We start from the raw sequence: 23402 nt of genomic DNA, 5'->3' as shown, positions 1-23402 counted from the left end.
GGGGGGGGAGGAGGGAGGGAGAGGGAGAATGAGCATTGTTTGCATGCTGATTGGCAGAGCAAGGGTTCCCACCAGGAGAACTTCCTTCCATGAAGCTGCTTGACGACTTGCGAGAGCGGAGGAGGAAAACTTTAGCGATGCCAGGCATCATGCGATAAATGACAAAAATTTCAATGCACATAGACATAAAGGGGAGAGCTCAATCCTCCCTCCTACATGTACTCGCTGACAAGCTTCTCCATCTCCGCATTCCCCACCTCCCGAGCCAGCTCGAGCATGGAGCGACCCGCCTCATCCACAGCCTTCATGTTGCTCCCTGCCTTCAAGAGAACCTGTCCTGCCGTCAACCTCCCTCCCCTCGACAGAAACATGCTCACCTCCAATGCATAAGGCCGATTCTGCTTGATCGCGATGGCCAGGGGGAGGAAGGAGGGCGAATCACTAAAGCCCAGCATAGTCTGATAGTCCTAGCAGCGCGTCATCCCGCTGCAGGCACAGAATCGCTCCACCTGAGGGGAGTCGACCGAGTCTCTCAGCAGCTCTTCGAGGGCCTGCCCGTCGTCCTCGGAGATGAGAGCGATGACCCTGCATGGCAGGAGTTCACTTGCTGCAGAATTTTCACAGGATGCATCACTTGTTCTTGAGCTGAAGAGACGAGCCTTTCTGACTCTTCTTTCCCCAGCTGATTCGGATGCGGAGCGTCAGGGAGCGTCATGAAAAGGGAGAACACGGGCTCTACTTTGATTTCAGTTTGTTCTGAAGGAAGACGCTTTCCTGCACACGAGGTTATGACGAAAAACACGAAAGAGAGAGCAAGGCAAACCTCATCGGCCATCGTTTGATAGTAATCGGCGCTGCCTCTCATATTCATCCTCCTGACACATCAAATAGTGAAAAAGGAACAGGCAGAACTGCTCTGAAGCTCTCTCACATTTCAAGAAGTTCGCCTGGGTCGACAACTTTGGGCGTCCCTGCTCTTGGCGACAAATTGATTGGCTTCCTCAAGATCCATCCAATCACGTAAGCCACCCCGTAGAAGGTCCCAGTGAGCAGATCGAAGAGGAGCCTTCGGACATCCTTGGATCGCGCATCCTCTGCTGCCTTGCGCCATACCTCCAGCTTCGACGTGATCTTGGTGGTTGGCCTGCGATCCATGGCTTCTCTTTCAAGCTCGTCAATGTCTGTTGGGGAGTCGTAGGTCTGCGCAAACTGCTCGAACTGCTCCTGCGTCTCACTCTTCTTGTCCTGCAGCTTTGAGCCGGCCGTGCTCAGCTCCTCCAGCCTCTTCTTCCGCAAATCAGACGAGATCTCATACCTCCGCTCGGTATCCTTCAGCTTCACCATCCTGTTCACAGCCATCCCCCGAGGGGAAGTGTTGGAGAGGAACTCGTTCTCGCCGTTCTCAAACATCTTTGCTGCCCTCGTCACAGCGCTGTCGGGATCACGGAGGCGAGCAAGCTCGGCCTCCTCCTTCCACTTCGCCAGCTTCTCTTGCATCGCTCTTCGCCTCTCGTCTCCACCCTGCCATTGCGCGGCGCTGTCAACCTCATCCTGCCCATCGTTAGACTGCAGCGATCTGCATCCGACTCGTCGTGAGTTGACAGCCGACTTTGAGGATCGGTCGTGTCCGGGGAGTAAATGCTTGACGGGAATGAACGACATGCAACCTGATCACGAAATAAGGATCACCATCTAACTGCTGCAAACATCCTTCACCCTGCGTCCTCTGAGACTCGAGAGATCGGGAGGTTGGAAGAAAGACCACCTGCCAAACAGTTCAGCACGCTTCCTTTCAGCCATCAGACGTATCACCGTCATCAAAAACAAGAGAGGAAAGAAGATGGGCATCTCCCTGCTCCGATGACCAAACTGTCAGTGATAGAGCCGAAGACCAATATCTGAAATTGGACGAAACCGCCTCCAATCCATTCCATGCACACACAACTGCATTATTCGCTCGTACTTGAATCACAAGACAAGATTTCCATCTCTCACACTAAAGCGCAGGACTGCGGCAACCCATCCACCACCAGCATGGCCGAATCAGCCTACCTTGCCCGGCCGCCGAACCCTACGCCCGCCATGGCGGCGGGAAAATTTCAAAAAGGACGATTATAATTATTGGTCAACCAGCCAGTGACGCCGGGGCCCGGGCCGGTATCGATGATTAGGTTGCTGAACTAAACCCAGCGAAGGGGCGCCATGGCAGCAGGTGAGGCGGTTGTGAGCGTGGAGGGGCGATCATGTAGATGCGAAGGAGCAGACTCTGCCATGTCCATGTTGCGTGTTTAGCAGACTTCGTAATACTTGCGTGGAACTCGTGAATGAGTTGCTGTTCTTCCGTGTCTCCGAGAACGTGAACATGGCAGCTGACATGTGTTTCGTATCCTAGCAGGCTGTTGTCGAAGTTGGCTCCCCAACGTTCTATTGGTCCTGGTTCTGTTCGCGGGAGCAGTAGACTCGAGGCAGCAAAACACAGGCAAGGCGAAATGCTACGAGGCCCCCTCCCTTTCCTGACGCTGTTTGAAACAGAAGATGTCCCCATAGAATATCATAGAAGTCAACCAGATCGTCCCACGTTGCAGTACGTGTACGTCCAGAAGGGTCCTCCTCTGGTGACTGCTCGATCGTTCGAGACGGCAAGAAACATGCATGCTGGCGTTCCCTTGGACGGCATTGAATGGTTGCGGCCTGCAGAGCATTTTGTCAAGGTCCCGCCCAGACGCATGCTAGCAGTGCAGAAGCCTTCGGCCTTCGAGGGCGTTCCTCCCTGGATGTTCCTCTTGACGTTCGTGGGCGCTGTTGTGGGTATCATTCTGCTGTTCCAGCTAGCAGAAAGGATATGGGACAAGAGGCAGGAGCCGACGTGATGAGAACAATCTCGCAGCTGCCCGCCGTGTCGCTCTCGAGCCTGCTCGAGGCGTTGTAGTAACAAACAAGTTCATAGCACAAGTAAGATTGAAGATAGGAATGAATGTGATGGCAGAGACGGACACCTCCGTCCCGTTGTGCTTTCCGAGCCAACACGTTGCGTGCGAATCGAGAAGGTGTGAAGGGAAGCGGATCATAATAAGGAAGAATGCTTTACTACTTGGAGGCGCTTCCATTCCCGTTTCCATTCAGACCGACCTGCTGCCTCAGCTTGTGCACCTCGGCCGCAAGTACCTGCAAGTGCAGCTAGAGTCATCACTTGCTACATGTCGCTGACCGCAATAACCTTCTTTGCCCGCTGGAAATGCTCTTCCTCCTACATCAACGTCAGGAGATGATCGGACCCTTGGAAGCTATCAGGGGCCACCTGCTTCCGCTTCGCTCTCTCCTCTTGCAGCTGTCTCTCCGACTCCGCCAGCTGATTCCTGTTGGAACGTTGAGCGCGGAATTGCGTTGGGGGGACGGAACAAGTAAGTATAACCTCAGCTCTTCACAAGATTTCTCGAGCTCCTGCGCTCTCATCGTCGATTCTGAAGCTTGCAGGGAAGGATCCTTCTTTGTATTCTGGCAACACAACTTGGAATCTCACAACCTTTGAAAAGCCTCCTACCTCTAAATCCTTGATTTTCTGATCTTGAAATTTCTTAATCAATGCATCTGCTTGTATCTTTGCAATCCTCAGTGGCTGAAAACCCGCATGGCACTCCTGACCTGTGCGTAGAGCTGCTCTCTCTCTTTCTTGAGACCGTTAACAAGATCTTCAAGCTCCTCCACTTTTGTCTTGATGAAAGTCAGAACCATCATACCACACGTGGAACACAATCACCTGGAGCGACGCATGCTCACCAATCCTAATTGACATCAGCCCCTGGCTTGATGGTCAGCATTGCATTCGTAGTTGAGAAATGCCAAGCTTGACCTTTGTCACAGCCGTCACTCCACTCGAAACTGCTGCACGAAGCCCCTGCTAGGTATCCATCACCCTCCAGGCCGGCATATTCTATCTTACCTGAGGGACTTGCGTAGATGTTATGGCATCCATATTCACCGCCTCTGCCATCTGTTTTGCGGTCTGCAGTTTTTCCCATTTGTATAGGATCAACAGCGGAACAAGATGCTGCGGGAGAGGCATTCAGCGCCATCTCAGTCAAGCCAGTCATCGACTTACGTCTCTCACACTGTGTGACACACTTGCTAAGTTGATCAAGCAATGCCTTTCTTTCTGCAAAAGGAAATGCCCAACTACTTGGATCACAGCACGGAGGGGTATCGACTGTAACCCGAACTGGACAAGGTCGTTCATCTTGAGCGATCCCCTGTGGAAGGATCATCAAGGCAAACGAGCCCAGCACCTCCCACCTTTCCTTCTTCCCCGAAGCGCCTCCTTGAACCTGTCCCTTGACATTCAGATGCAGATCCAGAATGGTATTTCCATTTGCTCACCACTTGCGTTTCACCCAAGTCTTGAACACTCCTCTCCAACATAGAGGCATAACGAGTCACTTGCCTTGAGAGGTGCAATATCTCTTGACGAGGATCCTTCTTGCTTTCAGAAGCTTGTGTCACAGCCTTGGGCAGTATCTCCTTGTATTCGATGCTTCGCTCGAGCTTGTCTCGGTTCACCATGCCCGATACTTTGGCGGCAGCTGCTCGAGCTGCTGGCGACGGACCTGGTAGTGGTGGCGGTGACATGGAGGGCACTGGAGCTGATGTTGGTGACAATGATCGGAAGGGGGTTGGAATTGGCGATGAGGCAGAATTTCCTCTACACGATAAATTCAGGTGCAACCTGATATTCATTCTAACTGGAACTCACCTGGACTTGTCCTTCAGCCACGCCCATCCTTCTCCGTCTTCCATCTTTCCTGTTGCAGCGTTCAACTACAATGCCGGTAAAGTTTTCCGGGTTGTCGCTCGAGATCTTTAGCAGTACCATCCCTCGTACTTCAGACCCAATAGTCTTTGTATCCCTTAGCTACCCTCTCCAACTCATCACAATCCTCTCCTCTCCATTCCCATGATTGTTCCTTTAATTTCTTCCCTACGTTGTTACTAAGTTATTTTCCCCGTTCTCTGCTTCCCCTCCCTTCCCCCTCCTTCCCCTCCGAATCGTTCACAAACCCATAGATGGCTGCTGCTGAACAAATTCCTTTTTTATTGACTGAAAAAGAAGGGCAAACCGGAGCAAACAAAGGAGGGGGAGGATAAAGCCTTAAAACCCGCCTCAATAAAATACTAGGAAACGAAGGAGGCAGCGAAAACCGCTACACCAACCACGCAAGCGACGGCATGCACGACAAGCAGGGGAACAAGGATCAGGACAAAGAGCAGTAGCGCAAGGCCCCTGCGAGGAGGACGGCAAGACCCATACGAGAGCGATACTGCCGAAACAGACGAGCACGCAAACGATGAAAGCCAGGGTCCCCATACACCGCCTCCTGAGCGCATCCATCCCACTCCGCTGTCAGCGTAGCTCCATGGTGATCCGCCAGGTACCAGAGAAACCGCAAAGCGTCAGCATGAAGAAGACCATCCGTACCTTCAGTGAAGGGAAGAAAGGCCTTCGGTGGGTGATGGGTGCCATAACTTGCGCGATGATCGGAAATCTTCTGTTGGGCGGGGCCGGAGAGCACAGAAAGTCCGACGGGGCTGCCGCTGCTGTTGTAGGGATGAGTCATCGTGAAGTCCAGAACCAGCCCATTCCAGGTGTGGGTGGAGAGGCCAGGGTGCCAAAGGTCGCCCATGTGTCGGTTGGTGGGGCCATGCTGAGGAACAAGGGTCCGGGTGTGTCGCAGTCCCTGTTGATGGAGCTTCGTGACGATACCAGCTTCCACACAAATGTCGCGAAGAACCACAGTACACTGCTCATGTGCGGTGGTCCATAGAGCAGCGCGATGACGACAATTGGCCAAATGAGAGACACTGCTTCCCGCCGATGCATCTAGAGCTGTAGCACAACGATCACAGGTGGGAGGCAGCTTAGCCGGGGGTAGCCCATGCAGGAAGCGATCGACCCCTCGTGCGAGGTGGATGGGACACTGGTTGGAAGGGTGAACGTTGGTGGCCTCCATCAGAGAGTATTGCAAGCGCCGCTGTGGGTTTTGAGTCTTCCGAAGGAGGGGCTCCAGGGGGAACGGGGTAGAAGACTGACTCGCTGCCTCGGGGGGATAGAGCTCCACCGTGTAGCTGCCATGAGCCCGGAGGAGAGCTGCCTGAACCTGAGATAAGTGCGCCCGCCACTCAAGGTGAGGGGGAAAAGTCTGCATCAGCCGTCCTGTGACTGAACGCTGGGGGGGGAGAAAAGGAGGTTGGCGCCCGCGAGTTGAAAGAGCGCTGGAGATGGGATCGAATTGTGCAAACGTGCGTCCTCCAGGTCACTGGGGTCCAGGTATTGCGGCACTCCACGATCAACCAGGGCCCGCCTTGGTTGGATCAGGGCAAAGACGCAGCCCCCCAGCAGGTTGATCGGCATGCCCGTCACCGCGTCCGCAAAGGTCCCGTGCGGGCAGAGCTCGGTGCACCTGACAGTCAACAAGATGGAAAATAGGCAGCCTGCACACAGTGATGTTTTGCTCATGATCGCATTCATCGTCGCGCTCTTTTTCCTTAGCATCTAATATTGAAGCTCATGCAATATATACTGATCACACAAAAAGAACATAAATGATCAAGCTGGGATTACAAAGGGAACAATCAACACCAAACTTTTAGAAATAGTTTTGAAGAAAACCAATTTTCAAATAACAACTCTCATTACAAAAAAAATCATCATACCAACCTCAACACACAGGAACCCGGGTCCAAACCAAGTTTCTCCCGATGAGACCTCATCCTCCTGGCAGCCGACCCCAGCAGACCCTGGAGCTCTCCCTCCTCCACGTAGTAGTCATCCACCAGGCCCATCATCCCCTCGCCAGACTCCCTCCTAGGCATGATCCTCCCGTGGTTCCCCCTCCCGGACTCATTCGACTGCAGAGGAGAGACCTTCATCGCGTGGTGCATGAAGGTGCTGCTGGACCACTTGAACCCGACAACTCAGCCATCGTAGACCCACCCCAAGACCATGCGGATACACATGAATGTGACCCCACTCGGGCCTCCCACAGGACCTCCCCAGCCCCCGCTGCACGCACCCGACGAACTTGTAGTAGTTCAGGCCCTCCATCCCCAGCCTCCTGCAATCTCCAGGCAGACCGCCCAGGATCCTCTCCCCAAGAAGCCAGTGCAGAGCCCCATTGTCCGCGTTCATGCGCGAATACCCGTGGATCGAATTCCTCTTGTGGTGCAGATTGAACCAGTCAAACAGGAACCGCCTCCCGTACTCACTGTTCCTCGCGATGTACTGCGCTGCCACCTCGTTGTGGAAACGGTGGTAGAAGTAAAAGTCCTTCCCACTGGAGGTCCACTCCTCTATGCAGTGCCCGGGGATTCACAACCTCGCTGTCCCCGTCGAGCGAAACGATGTAGTCGCCCTCTCCCACATCCTGTATGTAGTAGTATGCCACACACACCCTTTTGAAGAAAAAACCGTCCACCTCACCGCACCGGGGGTCTTTCACATCAAGAACCTGAGCAGAGTACCCCCGCTGCAGCGCATAGCACCTCACCGAGTCGCTGTTCGAGCTGTACTTCTCGGCAGCGCCCTGGCTCGACAAGATCAGGAAGTGATACTTCACCCCTCCCATGACCTGACCGGCCGAACGCCCACTTGCTTCCAAAGGTGCCTTGCCCGAGACATTCTTCAAAATCTGGACTGCTTTCAAAACATCGTCCTGAGTCGCATTCCGAGCCCTAGGCTTCTAAATCCCTTCGACTCAAAAGCCCACTACTTCTTATGCACCCAAGAACAGCATGTTTCCTCTGATATAGACTCTGATATAGTTTCCTCTGATATAGACAGAGGAAACATGCTCCTCTCACCCTCTCACCTATTCCATACTCTGCCGTTCTACACCCTCGATTTCCTCCCCCTCCCTCAAAACCAAAGCATACCCATGCTTGTACCCTGCCCTGATGCCCATGAAGCACTTCAGCACCCTGACCAACACATACACCAACAGCAGCACAAAAACAAAGTACGAAAGAAACGCGGGGACCACCACCCACAGCAAAGTCTGTAGCCACGACCTCCTGCTCTCCATCCCGAGATGCACCAGGTACGCCTCCGAAGTGTCACACAGCATCTTGATCTCATAGGTCTCGCAGGGATGCATGTACCCCCTCGGGATCAGCACAGCGTCGGAGGCATTCCCCGAATGGATCGGGTTGTAGAAGAGCCTGGTCCCAGTCCCAGTCCAGGTCTCCGTCACGTTGCCAGCCGAGATCATGTCAAGCGCACTCCTCAGTTTCCCATGCCTGGGCATGGACCCAAACATCCCATTCGGAGTCCTGTTCCCAAGCATCAGGCTCCAGTGATCCAACCAAACTCGGTGTAGAAGAATGGATACTGCACCAAGGGATGCATGCTCCTCTTGCACGCGAAGTCGACGTCAAAATAACTCCCGCCCAAGTGGTGGAGGATCGCGTACCTGGCAACGTCCGACCTCCTCACAATCAGATCCTTCAAATCATGGACGCTGTTGTTCAGCCTCTGCTGGTAGACCTCAAATACCCCCGAATAGTGCCTGTCCCTCCATTGGGTGAAATTGAGCTCGCTGTTGATACTACGGCATAAAACAATATTCTCGTGAACCTGCTGTGGAATACTGCTGTTCCCTAGCCAGATCTGATGCACCGCGAGCGGGATCCACTCATGCATTTCAGGGAAAACGAGGAATGTGGATTCATTTATAGCAAAGAATAGTATTCAATCATCTCATACACCTCAGGTCCCCCAAAGATCAGTGGGAGCCTGTCAACAATTGAGAGCTTCTAGCCCTTCTACAGAACGCTATTTCTGTTTCAAAGCGAATTTTTCTGAAGAATGTTTCAGAGCGATTTTTGTTTACAAATGGCTATTTAAAAATCCTGCTCTTGGGATGATCCGTGCACTGTGGACGTTGGGGACTCGGGGCGTGGCACCGCGTAGCGATGCCAAGATCTGATCTCCTCCAAAGTTTGTGACAGCTCTGTTTTTGAAACAGCATTCGCCCTGTGATGCTCCACAGTACTTAATGTGGGTGTTCTCTGAAGACCAGATTCTACTAGCGCATCGAGGACAACTTGAGCTCCGACAGGAGCCCCCAGGGCTTGAAAGTTAGGCTCCCTGAGATTTGTACAAATTCAAATCAAAATAGTTATCAACCATCAAAACTGCCTTGCCCTGGTGAGCGCGCTCTACAAACACGTCTCCACTCAGTTGTAGTTGCGCAGCGAGGATAACTCGAGCTCCGACAGGAGCCCCCAGGGCTTGAAAGTCTCCCTGGATACAAACACAAGTCAAAAACACTCATCAACACTGCAGGCACGCACACAAACCTGATCTCGTCGTAGACAAAACAAAAGGCCCGCACCTCCTCGTCCCCTGAGTCCGAGTCCTGCCTCATCCCGTCAGTCAACCACCAAAAACCACCAGGAAAAAACTATCAAACCATAGCACCCGAAGACCGACCATGCCCGAGACAGCAGGGATGGCCGTACTGGCACACCCACACCTCTTCCACTCCGACCAACCTCAGCCTGCCGAGCCCACCTACCCAATTCCGTCACCGCTCCCCACTGAGAGACTCCCAAAGCACGACCTGTGATGAAGTAGTCCCGGGTGGGTTGTGAAGGCTCCGTCTCATGCTCGATTATGTGCTCCCAGGTCGCGTTCAGGGTGCATTCCGAGTCTGCGAGAGTGACGTCCAAAGAAGAGACAGGGGTCGTCTCCGGGATGGTAGAAGTCGTGCTGAGATCTCCTTCTCCCACTGGGGTCGTCTCCGGGGGGGTGGTAGAAGAGCTGCTAACCATCATCTCCCCTCGGTTATCACATTCCGTTTCGTCCTGGCAAGTCCCAAGCCACGCATCCAGCTGCACAGATGGCGGCCATGATGCGTGGTAGCAAGTCAAGTGATTGTTTTGCAGCCATACATTGATGAGATCATTTGAATCAGAAAAGGCTTGGGAGGGAATGCATGTTAACTGGTTGTACTGAAGATCTAGATACTGCAGTCCTGACAGCCCGGAGAACACCCCCTCAGGGAGGCTCGTCAGCTGGTTGTGAGAAAGATATAGATACTTCAGTCCTGACAGCCCGGAGAATACCCCCTCAGGGAGGCTCGTCAGCTGGGTGTGAGAAAGATATAGACCCTGCAGCCCTGACAGCCCGGAGAACACCCCCTCAGGGAGGCTCGTCAGCTGGTTGTGAGAAAGCTCTAGCGACCGCAGTCCTGACAGCCCGGAGAACACCCCCTCAGGGAGGCTCGTCAGCTCGTTGCCGCCGAGATATAGACCCTGCAGCCCTGACAGCCCGGAGAACACTCCTACTGGGAGGCTCGTCAGCTGGGTGTCCCAAAGCTCTAGCCACTGCAGTCCTGACAGCCCGGAGAACACCCCCTCAGGGAGGCTCGTCAGCACGTTGCCGACGAGAGATAGACCCTGCAGCCCCTGCAGCCCGGAGAACACTCCCTCAGGGAGGCTCGTCAGCTGGGTGTTCCAAAGATTTAGCCACTGCAGTCCTGACAGCTCGGAGAACACCCCCTCAGGGAGGCTCGTCAGCACGTTGCCAAGAGATAGACCCTGCAGCCCTGACAGCCCGGAGAACACTCCCTCAGGGAGGCTCGTCAGCTCGTTGCCGGAAAGATCTAGATACTGCAGCCCCTCTAGACCAGAAAACACCCCCTCAGGGAGGCTCGTCAGCTCGTTGGCGCCAAGAGATAGACTCTGCAGCCCCTGCAGCCCGGAGAACACTCCTTTCGTCATATTTGTGATGCCTTGAGAATATAGATTCAGAGTTTCACAATCGCTCTCGCAGCTGCCCTCCCTCGTCAGCAGCCCCTCGTCTGAAACCCGGAAAGTGCACCCTCCGCAATTCACGCTGCTCGCGCCGTATGCCATCGGGATAGCCATCCACACCACCGCCATGAGCATCATGAGGTCCCGAGGCCATGCCATCCTCTTGTGCTTGCCTGCTGGATGGCAGAACACTTCACTCAAAGGGCAGGGTGGTCAGGGCTTTCAGGCTATTGCTCTACACACCCCCACCCTCTCCCTTCCACTTGTGCTTGCCTGCTGGATCCCTGGATGGGCAGGGAGGTGAGGGCTTTTACTCGACACACCCCACCCTCTCCCATCCTCTTAAGGTGCTTGCCCACGGGGGTGGAACTACTATGGTGCTTGCCTAGATGGTCAGGGTGGTCAGGACTCCCAGGTTTGCTCGGGACTGGGTTGTAAAAAAAATGGTACAAATTTGAAGTGTCAACAGTCAACCGTGTTTCAACGGTTTTCATCTTCCTGTCAACATGGGTTCCAGAGAGAGGGAGAGGGAGAGGGAGAGGGAGAGAGAGAGAGAGGGAGGGAGAGAGGGAGAGAGGGAGAGAGGGAGGGAGAGAGAGGGAGAGGGAGAGGGAGAGGGAGAGGGAGAGGGAGAGGGAGAGAGACAGAGAGAGAGAGGGGCTTTTTGGTTGACCTTTAAAACTAAAATCCCTCTAAAACCGTGAACCTTAGCTTGCCCTAAAACAGGAAGCAATCGCTGAGCGCAGAAGAGACAACTTTGATGAGCACAGCAAGACTGACTGTTATGAGCTCTGATTCAGACAGAGGAATAATGTACGGAACAACGAAGTAGCACTTTGGTGGAGAGGAAAGGACTGAAACGATGAAGGAATGAAGAGAGTTCTGGAGGTGATGAAGAACGGTAGGAAGGGGAATAAGGAAAGGTTTATTCGGGATTTGATTACAAAGGAAGAAGGATAGATCAACCCTATTCGTGCTAGAGGCGATAGAGAAGATCAGCGGGGATCCGTGGTGGAGGGACAGAAGGGTAGAAAAGAACCCTGATCCACCAGTTGAGGTAGAACATATCTATCCACAACGAGCAATGTCAGCAAGGGAACAAACAAGATAAACCTTTCATGTCATCTTTAATGATGACAGCGGTCGAGTACGATGATCGCTATAGGTGACGATAGCCCTAGATCATCCTTGGTATGACAAGTATAGATGGTTGGTAGGAGCAAGAGCCATGATGTGTGTTGCTCATGACAAACGAAGATAGGCGGTCGTCAGGTATCATCCTTGAAGGTGATGTGCGAGGATGCGCTCAAAGGTACTCGATGAAGGCACCTTTGATGCGGCAGGAGCAAGCTTGAAAGCACAGCTGAGGTATCATGCTTACATGCTGATGGATCAAAGGCGATCACTGTTGTACCAGAGTGCGGTATCTTCTGTCATCTCACTCGAGGGTCGTAGAGGCCAAGCGGAGGCCAAGGGGTCAAGCAAGCATTGTTGCAGGCGCTGCGGCTTTCGAGTCGGCGGTCGCAACGTTGGAACTGATTCAGCTCTGTGAGAATTGCTCTGTTCTCCATCAGCTTGGTGAGTTTTTCCATCAATACTGACTAAGGATGGAAAGCATGCTGTAAGGGATCTTTCCTTCCAGGTTTTTGTGATGCCTTGGATACAGATAGCGCTGTAAAGATGGTGCAAGTATGACAAGCACAGGTATTCGACTTTCTAACAGATAGAGGCTTGAACTAGCCGAGCATTGCTTGATACATGCCAAGTCTGTCTCCAATTTAGCTCCATCTGCAGGACATCCCAGCTTTGAAGGTACATCTTGAATAACTTTTCACCTCATTCAAGATACAAAAAGTTGATCTGATAACTTGTTGAGTGCTTGAAATCTTCATCATGTGACGATAGATGCAATTGAGCCCCCTATTGTAATTTCTCCCTCAACCCCCCATCCTGACCTCCTGCCTTGACTGTGCCCCTCCTCGCGTTCCTGCGTGCTGTGCTCATACAGGGCGCACGCTCACCACAAGTATGCCATTGCATCGCGATACACCCCGTGTTTCTGTCAAACGTACCTACTTTTATCACAGTGAGAAAGTTCTTGTTCAACAGACTTCGTACAAGATTCTACAAATACTCATCTGTCATGTACTTCAATTGCGTCGCACAGACGTGTGTAGCCCTGTATCTCGTAGTTCGACATGGTGTCCGTCTGCTTTCTGTCCCTCGCATGCGATCACGATCACATGGAGCGTTTAAATCGATGGAAGTTTTCACTGGTGAAGAGTTCCTGGAACAATTTCGATTCAGAAAGGAGCATTTCTTTCAGATTCTAGAGGCTATCAAAGATGAACATGGTCTTCATCATCTTGAGGGTACACCGTCAATTGCCTATGGTCTACCATGTACCCGGGTGCACCGTCAATTGCCTATGGTCTACCATGTACCCTCAATGTTAAGCTTTGGTAGGTCTGGTCACACAACTTGGATATGATCTGACCATGCCATGATGATTTTGTCAAGACGACTTGCGTTTCCCTTTTGTGACGACGTACCTGGAATTTGTGACGACGTACCTGGACTTCCGCTGTCTGCTGACTTGAAGGCATCAGCAGCATTTTCACTGGCTGTTACATAATCGAACTGAGGCATATTTATGCTGACACGCTTCTGGACTGTGTTCATGACTGCTTGCAACCGAGTATTGGTATCCTCTTCCTCAGCGTTTGCCATAGCCCGTTGTTGATCACATTTCTGTTCCCAGCGACGTTTAATACGCGAAAGTTGTAAGTACAATTCATCGAGTTCCCTCATCGCATCACCGCCGTTTTGAGCACGTTTGATGTGTCACTCCTCGCCTTTTTGTATAATGGAGTTGGCCTCTTTGATAGCATCTTGGAACTTCTCTCGCGTATTACTCTCCTTCAAACAGCCATCGAAAAGAGGATCTTGGTTGAGGGCGTCCGTAACATCACAGTGTACGTTTTTCTTTTCCTTGTTCGAGCCAAACAGCTTGGTGGGAGGGCAAGTAACCATAGCAGCAACATTCATAACAAGTAGTTTATACCCATCTTGACCTGGATTTCCTTGCTTCTTAATACTCGAAAGGTCTCCCGATTCGGAGTTCCGAGTCATCTCGGAGGCCCCAGGGCAATATCAGCCAACAGCAGTACTCCATACTGCAGGAATACTACCAAAGAACCCAGAGCAGGGATGCAGCGGATATCCTCATCTACCTGCAGGCACAGCCAGAGACCGCACTCCTGAGGGTCAAGCCTCGGAGAGGGCTCGCCACGAAGAAACTTCGGAAGCTTGGGCCCGGAATACCTGTCCCTCCTGCACGGCCTGCATGAGGATGAAGCTTTCCAGAAATTCCAGAAAACTTGAAGTGAGTGGCTCTAGGGCTGGCTCTCTCCATCTGATCGATGCAGATCAGCCTGTTTCAGACATCGCAGCTTTGATCCATTCGCACATCAACAGTTACAAAAAGCAACAGAAATAAATAAGGGTGCGCCTCAGAGCCTAAAAGAAGCTTGACCCGCGGCTCTTCGGTATGGCGACAGAGGAGGGGAGGAGATGGGGAGGAGAGTGATGGCGATGGCGCGAACAAGGAAGGAGAGGGAGGAAAAAGAGATTCGATTAGGAGGATGCGTGAGATTCATGTCCCAGCATGAGAATTTGTGTCCACTGAGATACCGTTCAATGAGGCCTCATATGGAAGGTACAGTACGTTTTGACATCGGAGCACAGAACAAAGAAGGGAAGGGGTGGGGTTACAAGAGGCTATCTTAGAAAGCAGGTCGAGAAGGAAGGAGTGAAACTTAGAGCGATTGAAGAGACAGACCATGAGGGTAGAGAATAAGGAGTGTGCGGCGAGTTCTAGGCGAACTAGGTGTTATACGAGTTCATATGTGTTGACGATTTCCTGTGTAACCTTTATCCACAAAGCACTGATCTCTCTTGCAGACATGGAAGTGCTTCTCGGGAAGGATGTCACTCCAACCGTTGGCCAGGTGAGTGTTGTCCGGCGAAATGACTGGTTTGATCCACCAGTGGGGAAGTTTTGACTTGAATGCAGCGTGTAAAAATGGCATCGCAGTTCAAAGACAAGGTGAGGCTGGCAATAGCAGGGAAGGAAAGAAAATGACAATGATGAAGGGCCAAGGGACTGTGATTGCTGTACATGCCAATGGTGGATATTGCTCTGTGAGGTGGGACAACGGGCAGGAGGAGAAAGTCGTCTTCACTGGTCAGAGGGTAAGTGCGACATGCTTTTCCGAATTTTGTCATAGAGTTCTGCCCGCTGAATATTGCTCATGAAGGGTGATTACTTCCTTGTATTAGACGGAGACAGTGGTCCGGTGAGTACAACAGTGACCGTTGGGAGGCTGAAAGTTTCTGACGTGCGTTCCCGTAGATGTCGACCCAGGGTAACGAACTTCTCTATGTGGATGCCTGAAGATTGCAGATCAAATTGACAGCCATACTTGTTGCAGACACGGGGGATGATAGTGCATCTTCCGCAAACTTGCACAAGCAGCTGCTTGCCCAGGAGGTCGTGAAGGTGACAGCGACAAGAGCACATCCAAGAGAGCATGCACATGACATATGTCAACAGCTTCGAAGAGAAGTCGCTCAGTTGCGTGCCTCGGGTGGAGGCGAGAGCTCCGAATCTTCACATGTACATTCTCATCTTTAGTGCTATGGAAACATTGATGAGTTGTACTTTAGGCCCTTAGACAGGCTCAGATTGAGATCGCTCGCCTGGAGGCACAAAAAGCTGAGGTTTGTCCTCTTTTTTTTAACGCGATGTCCTGGTGTCTTTTGATAGCGCTTTTTCAGGTCATCGCCCAGGCCAATGCACAGAAAGCGGTCCTGGCGAAAGAGGTCTGCCATCTGTCCTTCTGACCGCCTAGAAGCTCATGGGACTGAAGGTCAAGAGCCTTCGAGCGGAACTTGAGAGGTTGGGTCCGAATAGGAATGGAGCGATGAGGTGGACAGCTTGATTTGTCTGCCAGTGTGTACTGCTGACACTCAGACAGTGGGGACAATGTTCCGACAGAAGACCTCGTTGACTCCCTCCAGCGAAGAAAAGAATTTGAAGAGAATTTCACCCGAACACTGCGAGACCTGCGCAAGGAGCTGGAGAACACGTCTATCAAGAGCCTGAGCTCCAAGGGACAGGTTCGTTTCCCAGCATCGATCGAGTTGCCGACGCCTCCTTTTAGGTCTCCCTCGGCATCCGATCGCTGCTCCAGCTCAGCAACGAGCGAATTGAAAAAGTAATGGAAGAGGCAGCTCAGGTGAAGTCGCAACCTCTGCAAGAGGTTCAGGCTGATCCATCCATCAGGTCCCAGTTGAGGAGAGGCTACACATCGAATCTCTCCGCCTTCTCATGGAGAATGCAAAACTGCGCAAGTGTCTGAACGAGTACGATACTTCCGCCTTCCAGGTCCTTATGGTAGTTCCAAGGTTCTTACTTATGGATCAGGTATTCCGAAGGACTCCTTCAGCACACCCTGGTCAAGGCGGATCAAGTGAATGGGCAGTAAGAGTCAAAAGTTCTTTTCCTTCTGATTTGACTTGCGTGGGCAGGACCACAAGGAACAGCTCCTCTTTCTTCGGGTTGATTTGACCGGCAAATCCTACACAAATCGATCTAGCATCGATTGTAAAATGATAATCATTTAGCTATTGGCATTACATGCGTGCGCTCTGAGATATTCAAGAATCCCTGCTCAAACAAACTCTGTTGCTCACGTTGCTCACTGCTTTGTCATGTGTTATGTGGGCACAAGACATTCAGGGGTAGGTGTGAAATGTCGTCAACATAGGGCAAGCACCCAACTCCTCACGCGCAAACAACTTTGTGGTATTCATTGTACAACAAATCATGGTCATCCCATCATCTCATTCAAACTCTTCGTGTCCAACGGTTCTCAGTCAAAATTCTCTTGCCCCACCGACTAAAAGTCCATCAGCTCAAGTTGTTTGCTTTGCAAATCAACGCACCAACGAGGGTTAAGAAATCTCCTAGCCCCTCTAGTACCGGAACCCTCCATCATCATTGGCACCAATAATGCCCGTGAAATGCTGAACGGCTTCATCATACGTGCTGAGGAGAACCGTCAGGCCAAGGAGCATCACTAACATGGTTTGTAAGACCTGGAGGATGTGTATGCCTGATCTCCCTGTGCAAAGCCGTAGACTGGGACGGTGTCAGTGAGGATGCAAAGGGAGAGAGCTTTGTATACTGTGATGCTGGTGCCAACCACCAAGGCAGACGTCATCCTGCCCTGCGAGCCATCAAAGTCAAACGTTGCAATGTTTGTTGCTTTCACAGGAGCGCTCGATTCTTGTTTACCAAGGGTAGCGGAGTGACTCATGGTGTCGCAGGCATTGTTGTTCCCATCCATGCCATTGTTGTGATTCTGAGTCCAATCTACACGATGTGTCAAGAAAACAAACAGAAGGAACCTCCTCTCACTCTTTTGCTCTTTGCCATGTACCAACCTCCATCTCAACACCATCCAGCTACCATTACTCCCTCATCATTGTTGCTTTGATCTACTTCTGCGATGTTCATCCCAGTTATCTTTCACTCTTGCGTAGTCTCCCGTTCACTCTCATGCACACTTAATGGTTCCCCGCAAGCTGCTTATCTTTCTCTGAGGTAGATCCGCTCAATTTCTCTTCGATTTCTCCCTAGGTAGTTCTCCTCCGTCTTCCAGCCTGTCACTCTGCTCTATGTATGGAGGATTCATATTGCGTTTTTCCCTCCTTAAACTTCCCTCCCATCCTCATGGCCACCAACATCCACCACCTGCCCTTTGGCTCGCCCTCTCTATTTTCATGCGTCGCATCTCATATCTCCTCAGCTACTCTCATGTGATCCAGCCTAGACTCCTCATAGCCAAACCACCTGGTCAGGCAACGAACTTCTGCAGTTGTCATCATCTCTTGTCCCCTCCTCTCCTGATCTCTCGTTTATCACATCTACTCCTCCCCTCCCCCTATCCCTTCCTATCCTCCTCTCCTCCTTTCTTCAGCTCCCTCGTTACTCCTGCTTTCCTGATCTCCTCGTTTCTCTTCTGTCTACATCTTCTCCTCTCCTCCTCTCCTCCTGCATCATCTTCGACTTACTCCATCCGAAGAAGTAGAGCAACTGGAACATTGCCGCCGGATATAGCGCCGCACCCGTTACGAGTGTAACGAAATGAATTTTCAACGGTTTGTAACTGTAAATCCGTTTGTGGGTAACGGTTGACACGAGGATCCGAGAAATGGCACACTAGCGACGATCATGGCAGGGGGAGGAAAATGGGGAGGGGAATGTGATGGGTTAGAAGTGAGTGAGAGGTGAAGATGTGCAAGAAAGTGAAAATGTGTAGATGACAAACATACAGCGAGAGAAGGCCGATGTCATCTAGACAGAAGCCATGCCCGTAGAAGAGGTATCGCATCTGTCATACAGGACGCAATGTAGTTAGGAGAGGGGAGGATGAAGATAGCCGGGAAAGAAACATCAACAGGTTGCATATATATTCGCATGTCTGATCTCTTTTCAAATTCGCAGGTTCGACTTGACCGTCCAAGTTTTCCCTGGACCTTGATATCAGCGTCGGTCCCTCAATGCACAGCACGAATCGCCTCTCTGGGGGCGTCCTCCTGGGCTTGCTTCTTGCAGGTTCTCTCCTTCCATACGCGTTGGCACAGGAGGACGTGATTGGCTGCGGGGGATTCGTCCGCCTGTCGGGAGATTTTGCCAATGACGAGAAGCCAGACCTCTCGCCGATCCGAGTGAAACTGTACACGCTGGGAGGCGTGTTCAAGTCCGAGACCGAGTGTGCCCCCAACGGCTACTACTACCTCCCCATCTACGAGAAGGGCAGGTACAACGTCCGACTCGAAGGGCCCCCGGGCTGGATGTTCGACTCGGCAGAGCAGGAGGTGAGTACTGAAGACGACGGGCCTTGCATGCAGGGCAAGGACATCGACTTCAAAGTGGTGGGGTTCGCCCTTGCTGGACAAGTCCGCACGGAGGGCTCGGAGTCTGGCCCAGCAGGGGTTCACCTGAAGCTGCAGAGCAAGTCGGGGGGGACCTTCTCCACGGAGACGGGAGAAGGGGGAGTTTTCACCTTCAAGGACGCCCCGCACGGGACCTACACGCTGACCGCTCACCATCAACGATACAAGTTCCGCCGCAACTCCGTCGAGGTTGTGACCTCCTTCGGTCAGTCGGACGTGAAGGAGACGTTCGATGTGATCGGCTACGACGTCAAGGGCGCCGTACGCTGGACGCAGGGAGCAGCCGCGTCGGAGGTTCCGGTGCTCCTGAAGCCGCAGGGTGGCTCGGAGCGACCGCGGGACCTCCTCTGCAAAGTCTCTGACACAGCGAGAGAGCAGGGGGCATGGTGCTCGGCCGTTTCAGGAAAGGACGGGTCGTACGTCTTCGAGCATGTTCCCTTGGGCCTCTACCACATCAGCGTAGACAAGAAAGACTCGCAGTCCTCACGGTTTGAGTTCGACAGGGACAGTGTCTCAGTGGCTGTCGAGCACTCGCCGGTGATCGTCGATGAGCCGTTGAGCCTGAAGCAGTTCGTGATCGGCGGGAAGGTGCTGGATTTCAAAGGGAACGGCGTCGCCAAGGCTACGGTGTCCATCAACGGCTCGCCTGTGGCTGAGACGGACCAGTCGGGCTCCTACTCCATCAAGACTTCTGTTGGCTCGTACTCTATCACAGTGAGCAAGGAGAACATGCTCTTCGACGAGCTGAAGGGCTACGAGCTCTCTCCTCAGCTCCGGAGGATCGGCAGCATCCAGGCCAGCAAGTACTCCCTGTGCGGCAAGGTCAACATGGAGCCTGGCTCTCCGGTCCAGGGGCACAAGGTGAGCATCCGCTCGTCGAAGGGAGGGCGGCAGGAGTCTCTGCTCACCGACAGCAAGGGAGAGTTCTGTGTGATGCTCGCGCCCGAGGAGTACGTGCTCTCCGTGTTCGCAGGCACTGGCATTATCATGACTCCCTCTGAGAAGAAGGTCGCGCTGGCAGACGGCCCGGTGTTGAACGCGGAGTTCAGGCAGGCAGCACTGCACGTGCAGGGAAGCATTGATTGCCTGGAGAGCTCCTGTGGGGACAACATCAAGATCACTTTGATTAAAGATGGTCAAAACGTCAAGTCGGAGACTCTGAACGGGAAGTCGAAGTTCTCGTTTGCAAACATCCCCGCCGGGCCTTACACGGTCACGGTCGAGAAGAAGGACTGGTGCTGGAAGTCTCAGTCAATCAGCGTCAAGGTTGGAACCGAAGACTCTTCGTCCCTCAAGTTCGTTCAGGCTGGCTTCTTGACAAGTGAGGATGGTGGGGACACGTTCCTTTCTTTCTGAGATCTGTGCTGCAGATGTCGAAGTCCCAAGGTCCCTTCCCGTCAAGCTTGTCCACCAGTCAGGCACCAAGTACGATTTGAACCTGCAGACGGGGCAGACCACTCTCTGCATCCCTCGCAGTGGCACCTTCACGATTGAGAGCGACAAGTGCGTCAGGTGAGGACAAGATCCCTCGTCCTGCGGGCCGGATGATGGACGGGATGGCAGGCTGTCGGAGAAGACCTTCACTGCGCCATCGGCAAAGGTCCTCAAGTTTGCAGTCGAGGAGGTCTCCACAGACCTGATGGTGAGGTTCTCGCACGTGCTGGGGCGCCTGATGTCTCGGGTCAGGTGGAGGCCAAGCCCAGGTCGGACATGCAGATCTCTTTCGAGCTTCAGGTAAGCGGGGAATTATCGAGAACGGGTTCATCCGTTTGGAGTCCTGACAGCCGCCCTCAGGTCCAGCGTTCCAGCGGGAAGAAAGTTGAGACAGTCAAGGCCGAACCCAAAGGAAACGCTTATGTGGCCACGATCTGGACGAAGCCTGGACAAGTGGTGATAAAGCGGAGGGGGGGAGGGGGGGGGTTGTGGTAGTGATGTCAGCGGCGGCGGCAGTTAATGGGGGGAAGGGCGAGGCGGGGGGAGGGATTGGAGGAAGGAGGAGAGGGAGGAGAATCGAGTAAGAGCAAGGAGCAGAGAGCAGGCGGAAGAAAGACGAGCAGCAATTGACGGGGTTGCCAGGTTGACATCACTCCCAAGGTTGAGGGAGAGAACCTCATGTTCGAACCGCGGTCAGAGGTGGTGAAGCCGTCCTTTGAGAACCGATGCAGCTCCGAGAAGATCAGGTTCACTACTAAGGTCGGGAGGATGCTGAAGGGGAAGATCGAGCCTCCTCTCTCCAATGTGATTGTGCGAGTGGTAGAGGAAGTGAGGGGAGGAGGAGCACAAGAGCATGAGATCGCACGGGCCGTCACCGGGGATGACGGGCAGTACTCCATCGGGCCAGTCTGGGACGAGAAGAAGTACACGGTAATCGCAACGAAGGAAGGGTACAACTTCAAGCTCGAGTCCAACGGAGTCTTCAGGTGAGGAGACGAGACGAGGGGAGGGGAGGGGAGAGAAAGGCAGAAGAGGTGTGGATGAGATAAGACGAGAGGCCCGTGTAGTTCGGACAGAAAAAGTCTGGAGGACTGAGACGACGAGCAGGAGCGTGCGGATGGGTGAGGTCAAGGTCAAGGTCGTCGACACGCGGGGTTCACAACTGGCAGGGGTTATGCTGTCTTTGACCGGTGGGACGAACTGACCATGTTTTGACCGGCCAACTCAACTCACTTGCTTGCTGAAGGTGAGAACGAGTACCGCCAGAACAACCGAACTGGCGACGACGGTACCTTCTACTTCGTGGTGGGTGGAGGAGGGAGAGGGGAGGCGCGAGGAAAGGCGAGATTGTGACGTTGTACCCTAACAGGGCCTGCTGCCTGGAAACTACTTCCTCCGTCCCATGCTTAAGGTTGACAACCTCGTGCTCGTCCCGCCTCCCCATACGTGACCACGACTGGCTCTGCAGGAGTATCAGTTCAAACCTGCTTCACAGTCCGTCAAAGTGCAGGAGGGAGAGAATCCAATAGTGCAGGTGGGCATGTCGAGCTGGGAGACGGTCGGGCTGACAGCCACCCCCTTAGGTGCAGGGTGAACGGGTAGCCTTCAGCGCTCTGGGGACCGTTCGCCTGCTCGACGGGATGCACGAGAAGAAGTGAGAGGAGGGTCGCTGACCTGCCGGCTCTGACCGCAAGCACGCAGCGCGGTGGTGAAGGCGGAAGCCATGGATGACAGTCAGGGGTGAGTGGAGCAGGAAGGATGCGATCGAGGGAGGAGGGGAAGGACGAGGGAGTGGGATGGAGGAGGTGATGATGGAACTGTAGGTACGAGGAGACGGTCAGCGATGAGGAAGGAAACTTCAGGCTGCGAGGGCTAAGGCCTGGTGCGCCCGCTGCTGGGTGTGTGGAGGGGATGATGGGAGCACTGCAGGCGTCGAGTACAAGATCTCGATCAAGAATGGAGAGGGGATGCGTCATGAGCGATGCTCGCCCAGCCACGTTGTGATCAAGATGGAGAAGAAGGACGTGTCGGGTGATCTTCTGCCGCTCCCCGCCCCCGCCCCCGCCGCCTTCCTCCTCTCCCTCCCTCCCCTCTCTTGTCTTCTTGCCCCCTCCCCATCTTCCCTCCCTCCCCTCCGCTTCCTCCTCTTCCTCCCTCCCCTTTCTACCAATTTTTTTCCCTCCCCTCTTTCCCTCTGTCCTTGCCTCCATTCATTGATCTGTTCGTCCATTTCTTCTTCCCCCTCCTCGCTGTTGCTGAGACTCACCAAGGACTCGACTTCATCGCCTTCCGTCGACCTGCCAAGCTTGACCTCATGGGCGTCGTGCCAGGAGGTGCTGATGCGAGCGAGTCAGTCGACGGCTGACTTCTCATCAGCGGAAGATTCGCACTTGAAGCAGATCGTGATCGAGCTTGCGCTCGCTTCCAACCCCAACGCCCCCATCAAGTCTTCTCCTCTCCTGGTGACTCGCTCCCCCTCTCCTCGCGCGGTTGACTCTTGGCTCGGGCAGGCGGGGAGATACTTCGAATTCGCGTCGCTGGCAAGAGACTCGTATGTCGTGCGAGCTGTTTCTCAGCTCGACTCGAGAGCGTACAAGGTCCTCGCGCCTTGTTACCTCCTGCCAGTCTGAGCGCTTCAAAGGTTTCTTCTCCTCCTGTCACCGTCGACCTGGATGACTCGACCGGATTGGTGGAGCTCTCCTTTCGAGCTGACCCTAGGTAGGAGGGGGAGGAGGAGCAGGAGGAGGGGTTGAAGAAATGGGTGGAGAAAGGAGGGAGGGAGGGGAGGGGAGGGGAGGCGGGACTCGCAGTAGCATGTCCTGAGGCCCTGGGCAGGAACAGCGGGGAGGGAGTGAAGGCGACATCGTTCTACGTCCTTGTGCTGATCGTGGCTGGGGTGAGTGATAGGGAGGTAGAGGAGATGATGGTGCTGATGTTCGACCAGATCGTGTTGGCTACGAACCGAAAGGAGCTGACAAGCATGTACAACCGAGGAAGCTCCGCCAAGTGAAGCTGATGGCTGAGAGAGGCCCGAGGGTCTCACATGGAGGAGGGGAGGCAGACTGCGGCTCGGCGGTTGCCTACGCGGCAGGCAGCATGGCGATGGAATGCTGGGACGTTGTCTTTCAGCAGCTATC

General features: G+C 53.4%; 9 protein-coding genes across 9 annotated transcripts; 3 read left to right on the top strand and 6 right to left on the bottom strand.

Annotated features, from left to right (window-relative positions):
• Positions 1 to 212: 212 nt before the first annotated feature.
• GUITHDRAFT_113780 (hypothetical protein) lies at positions 213 to 2036 on the bottom strand (the record flags this gene model as incomplete). The annotated part of the gene is made up of 10 exons (XM_005826966.1): positions 213 to 332; positions 378 to 467; positions 510 to 585; positions 635 to 682; positions 740 to 774; positions 824 to 875; positions 932 to 1667; positions 1717 to 1765; positions 1813 to 1852; positions 1996 to 2036. The coding sequence occupies 10 exons, from the start codon at positions 2034 to 2036 to the stop codon at positions 213 to 215; spliced, it is 1287 nt and encodes a 428-aa protein (XP_005827023.1).
• A 453-nt stretch (positions 2037 to 2489) lies between these two features.
• On the top strand, positions 2490 to 2870 carry GUITHDRAFT_113779 (hypothetical protein; the record flags this gene model as incomplete). The annotated part of the gene is made up of 1 exon (XM_005826965.1): positions 2490 to 2870. One exon carries the CDS (start codon positions 2490 to 2492, stop codon positions 2868 to 2870), a length of 381 nt encoding a protein of 126 aa, XP_005827022.1.
• Positions 2871 to 3087: 217 nt separating this feature from the next.
• GUITHDRAFT_113778 (hypothetical protein) lies at positions 3088 to 4557 on the bottom strand (the record flags this gene model as incomplete). The annotated part of the gene is made up of 12 exons (XM_005826964.1): positions 3088 to 3165; positions 3209 to 3247; positions 3299 to 3356; positions 3413 to 3495; positions 3542 to 3598; positions 3643 to 3711; positions 3758 to 3799; positions 3851 to 3895; positions 3941 to 4048; positions 4100 to 4247; positions 4291 to 4322; positions 4375 to 4557. The coding sequence occupies 12 exons, from the start codon at positions 4555 to 4557 to the stop codon at positions 3088 to 3090; spliced, it is 942 nt and encodes a 313-aa protein (XP_005827021.1).
• Positions 4558 to 5213: 656 nt separating this feature from the next.
• Positions 5214 to 6581, bottom strand: GUITHDRAFT_154222 (hypothetical protein). The gene has a single exon (XM_005826963.1). It carries the CDS (start codon positions 6000 to 6002, stop codon positions 5247 to 5249), a length of 756 nt encoding a protein of 251 aa, XP_005827020.1. The 5' UTR covers positions 6003 to 6581; the 3' UTR covers positions 5214 to 5246.
• Positions 6582 to 9897: 3316 nt separating this feature from the next.
• Positions 9898 to 10803, bottom strand: GUITHDRAFT_50256 (hypothetical protein; the record flags this gene model as incomplete). The annotated part of the gene is made up of 1 exon (XM_005826962.1): positions 9898 to 10803. A coding segment is annotated over one exon (906 nt), but the record flags the coding sequence as incomplete, so codon positions are not given.
• A 2847-nt stretch (positions 10804 to 13650) lies between these two features.
• Positions 13651 to 13938, bottom strand: GUITHDRAFT_113774 (hypothetical protein; the record flags this gene model as incomplete). The annotated part of the gene is made up of 1 exon (XM_005826961.1): positions 13651 to 13938. One exon carries the CDS (start codon positions 13936 to 13938, stop codon positions 13651 to 13653), a length of 288 nt encoding a protein of 95 aa, XP_005827018.1.
• An 833-nt stretch (positions 13939 to 14771) lies between these two features.
• Positions 14772 to 16438, top strand: GUITHDRAFT_113773 (hypothetical protein; the record flags this gene model as incomplete). Its single annotated transcript, XM_005826960.1, has 14 exons — positions 14772 to 14816; positions 14882 to 14914; positions 14962 to 15060; positions 15126 to 15164; positions 15221 to 15233; positions 15300 to 15367; positions 15535 to 15588; positions 15646 to 15690; positions 15738 to 15796; positions 15846 to 15987; positions 16032 to 16106; positions 16154 to 16233; positions 16295 to 16351; positions 16399 to 16438. The coding sequence occupies 14 exons, from the start codon at positions 14772 to 14774 to the stop codon at positions 16436 to 16438; spliced, it is 849 nt and encodes a 282-aa protein (XP_005827017.1).
• A 227-nt stretch (positions 16439 to 16665) lies between these two features.
• GUITHDRAFT_154220 (hypothetical protein) lies at positions 16666 to 17979 on the bottom strand (the record flags this gene model as incomplete). The annotated part of the gene is made up of 5 exons (XM_005826959.1): positions 16666 to 16918; positions 16969 to 17011; positions 17058 to 17099; positions 17168 to 17245; positions 17947 to 17979. Coding segments are annotated over 5 exons (269 nt in total), but the record flags the coding sequence as incomplete, so codon positions are not given.
• A 456-nt stretch (positions 17980 to 18435) lies between these two features.
• On the top strand, positions 18436 to 23275 carry GUITHDRAFT_113771 (hypothetical protein; the record flags this gene model as incomplete). Its single annotated transcript, XM_005826958.1, has 20 exons — positions 18436 to 20152; positions 20202 to 20343; positions 20395 to 20473; positions 20518 to 20565; positions 20626 to 20721; positions 20908 to 21251; positions 21373 to 21455; positions 21512 to 21570; positions 21635 to 21676; positions 21734 to 21799; positions 21849 to 21919; positions 21967 to 22005; positions 22089 to 22147; positions 22195 to 22296; positions 22536 to 22598; positions 22642 to 22727; positions 22776 to 22862; positions 22907 to 22983; positions 23101 to 23161; positions 23210 to 23275. 20 exons carry the CDS (start codon positions 18436 to 18438, stop codon positions 23273 to 23275), a joined length of 3387 nt encoding a protein of 1128 aa, XP_005827015.1.
• Between the last annotated feature and the right edge of the window lie 127 nt (positions 23276 to 23402).

This window comes from Guillardia theta (assembly GCF_000315625.1).
Source record: "Guillardia theta CCMP2712 unplaced genomic scaffold GUITHscaffold_70, whole genome shotgun sequence".
Classification (NCBI taxonomy): Eukaryota; class Cryptophyceae; order Pyrenomonadales; family Geminigeraceae; genus Guillardia; species Guillardia theta.
This window is presented reverse-complemented; position numbering and strand designations above follow the sequence as displayed.

Bases quoted from the DNA above. Each gene is read 5' to 3' on its own strand.
- GUITHDRAFT_154222 (XM_005826963.1), bottom strand. From the start codon at position 6,002: ATGGAGGCCACCAACGTTCACCCTTCCAACCAGTGTCCCATCCACCTC.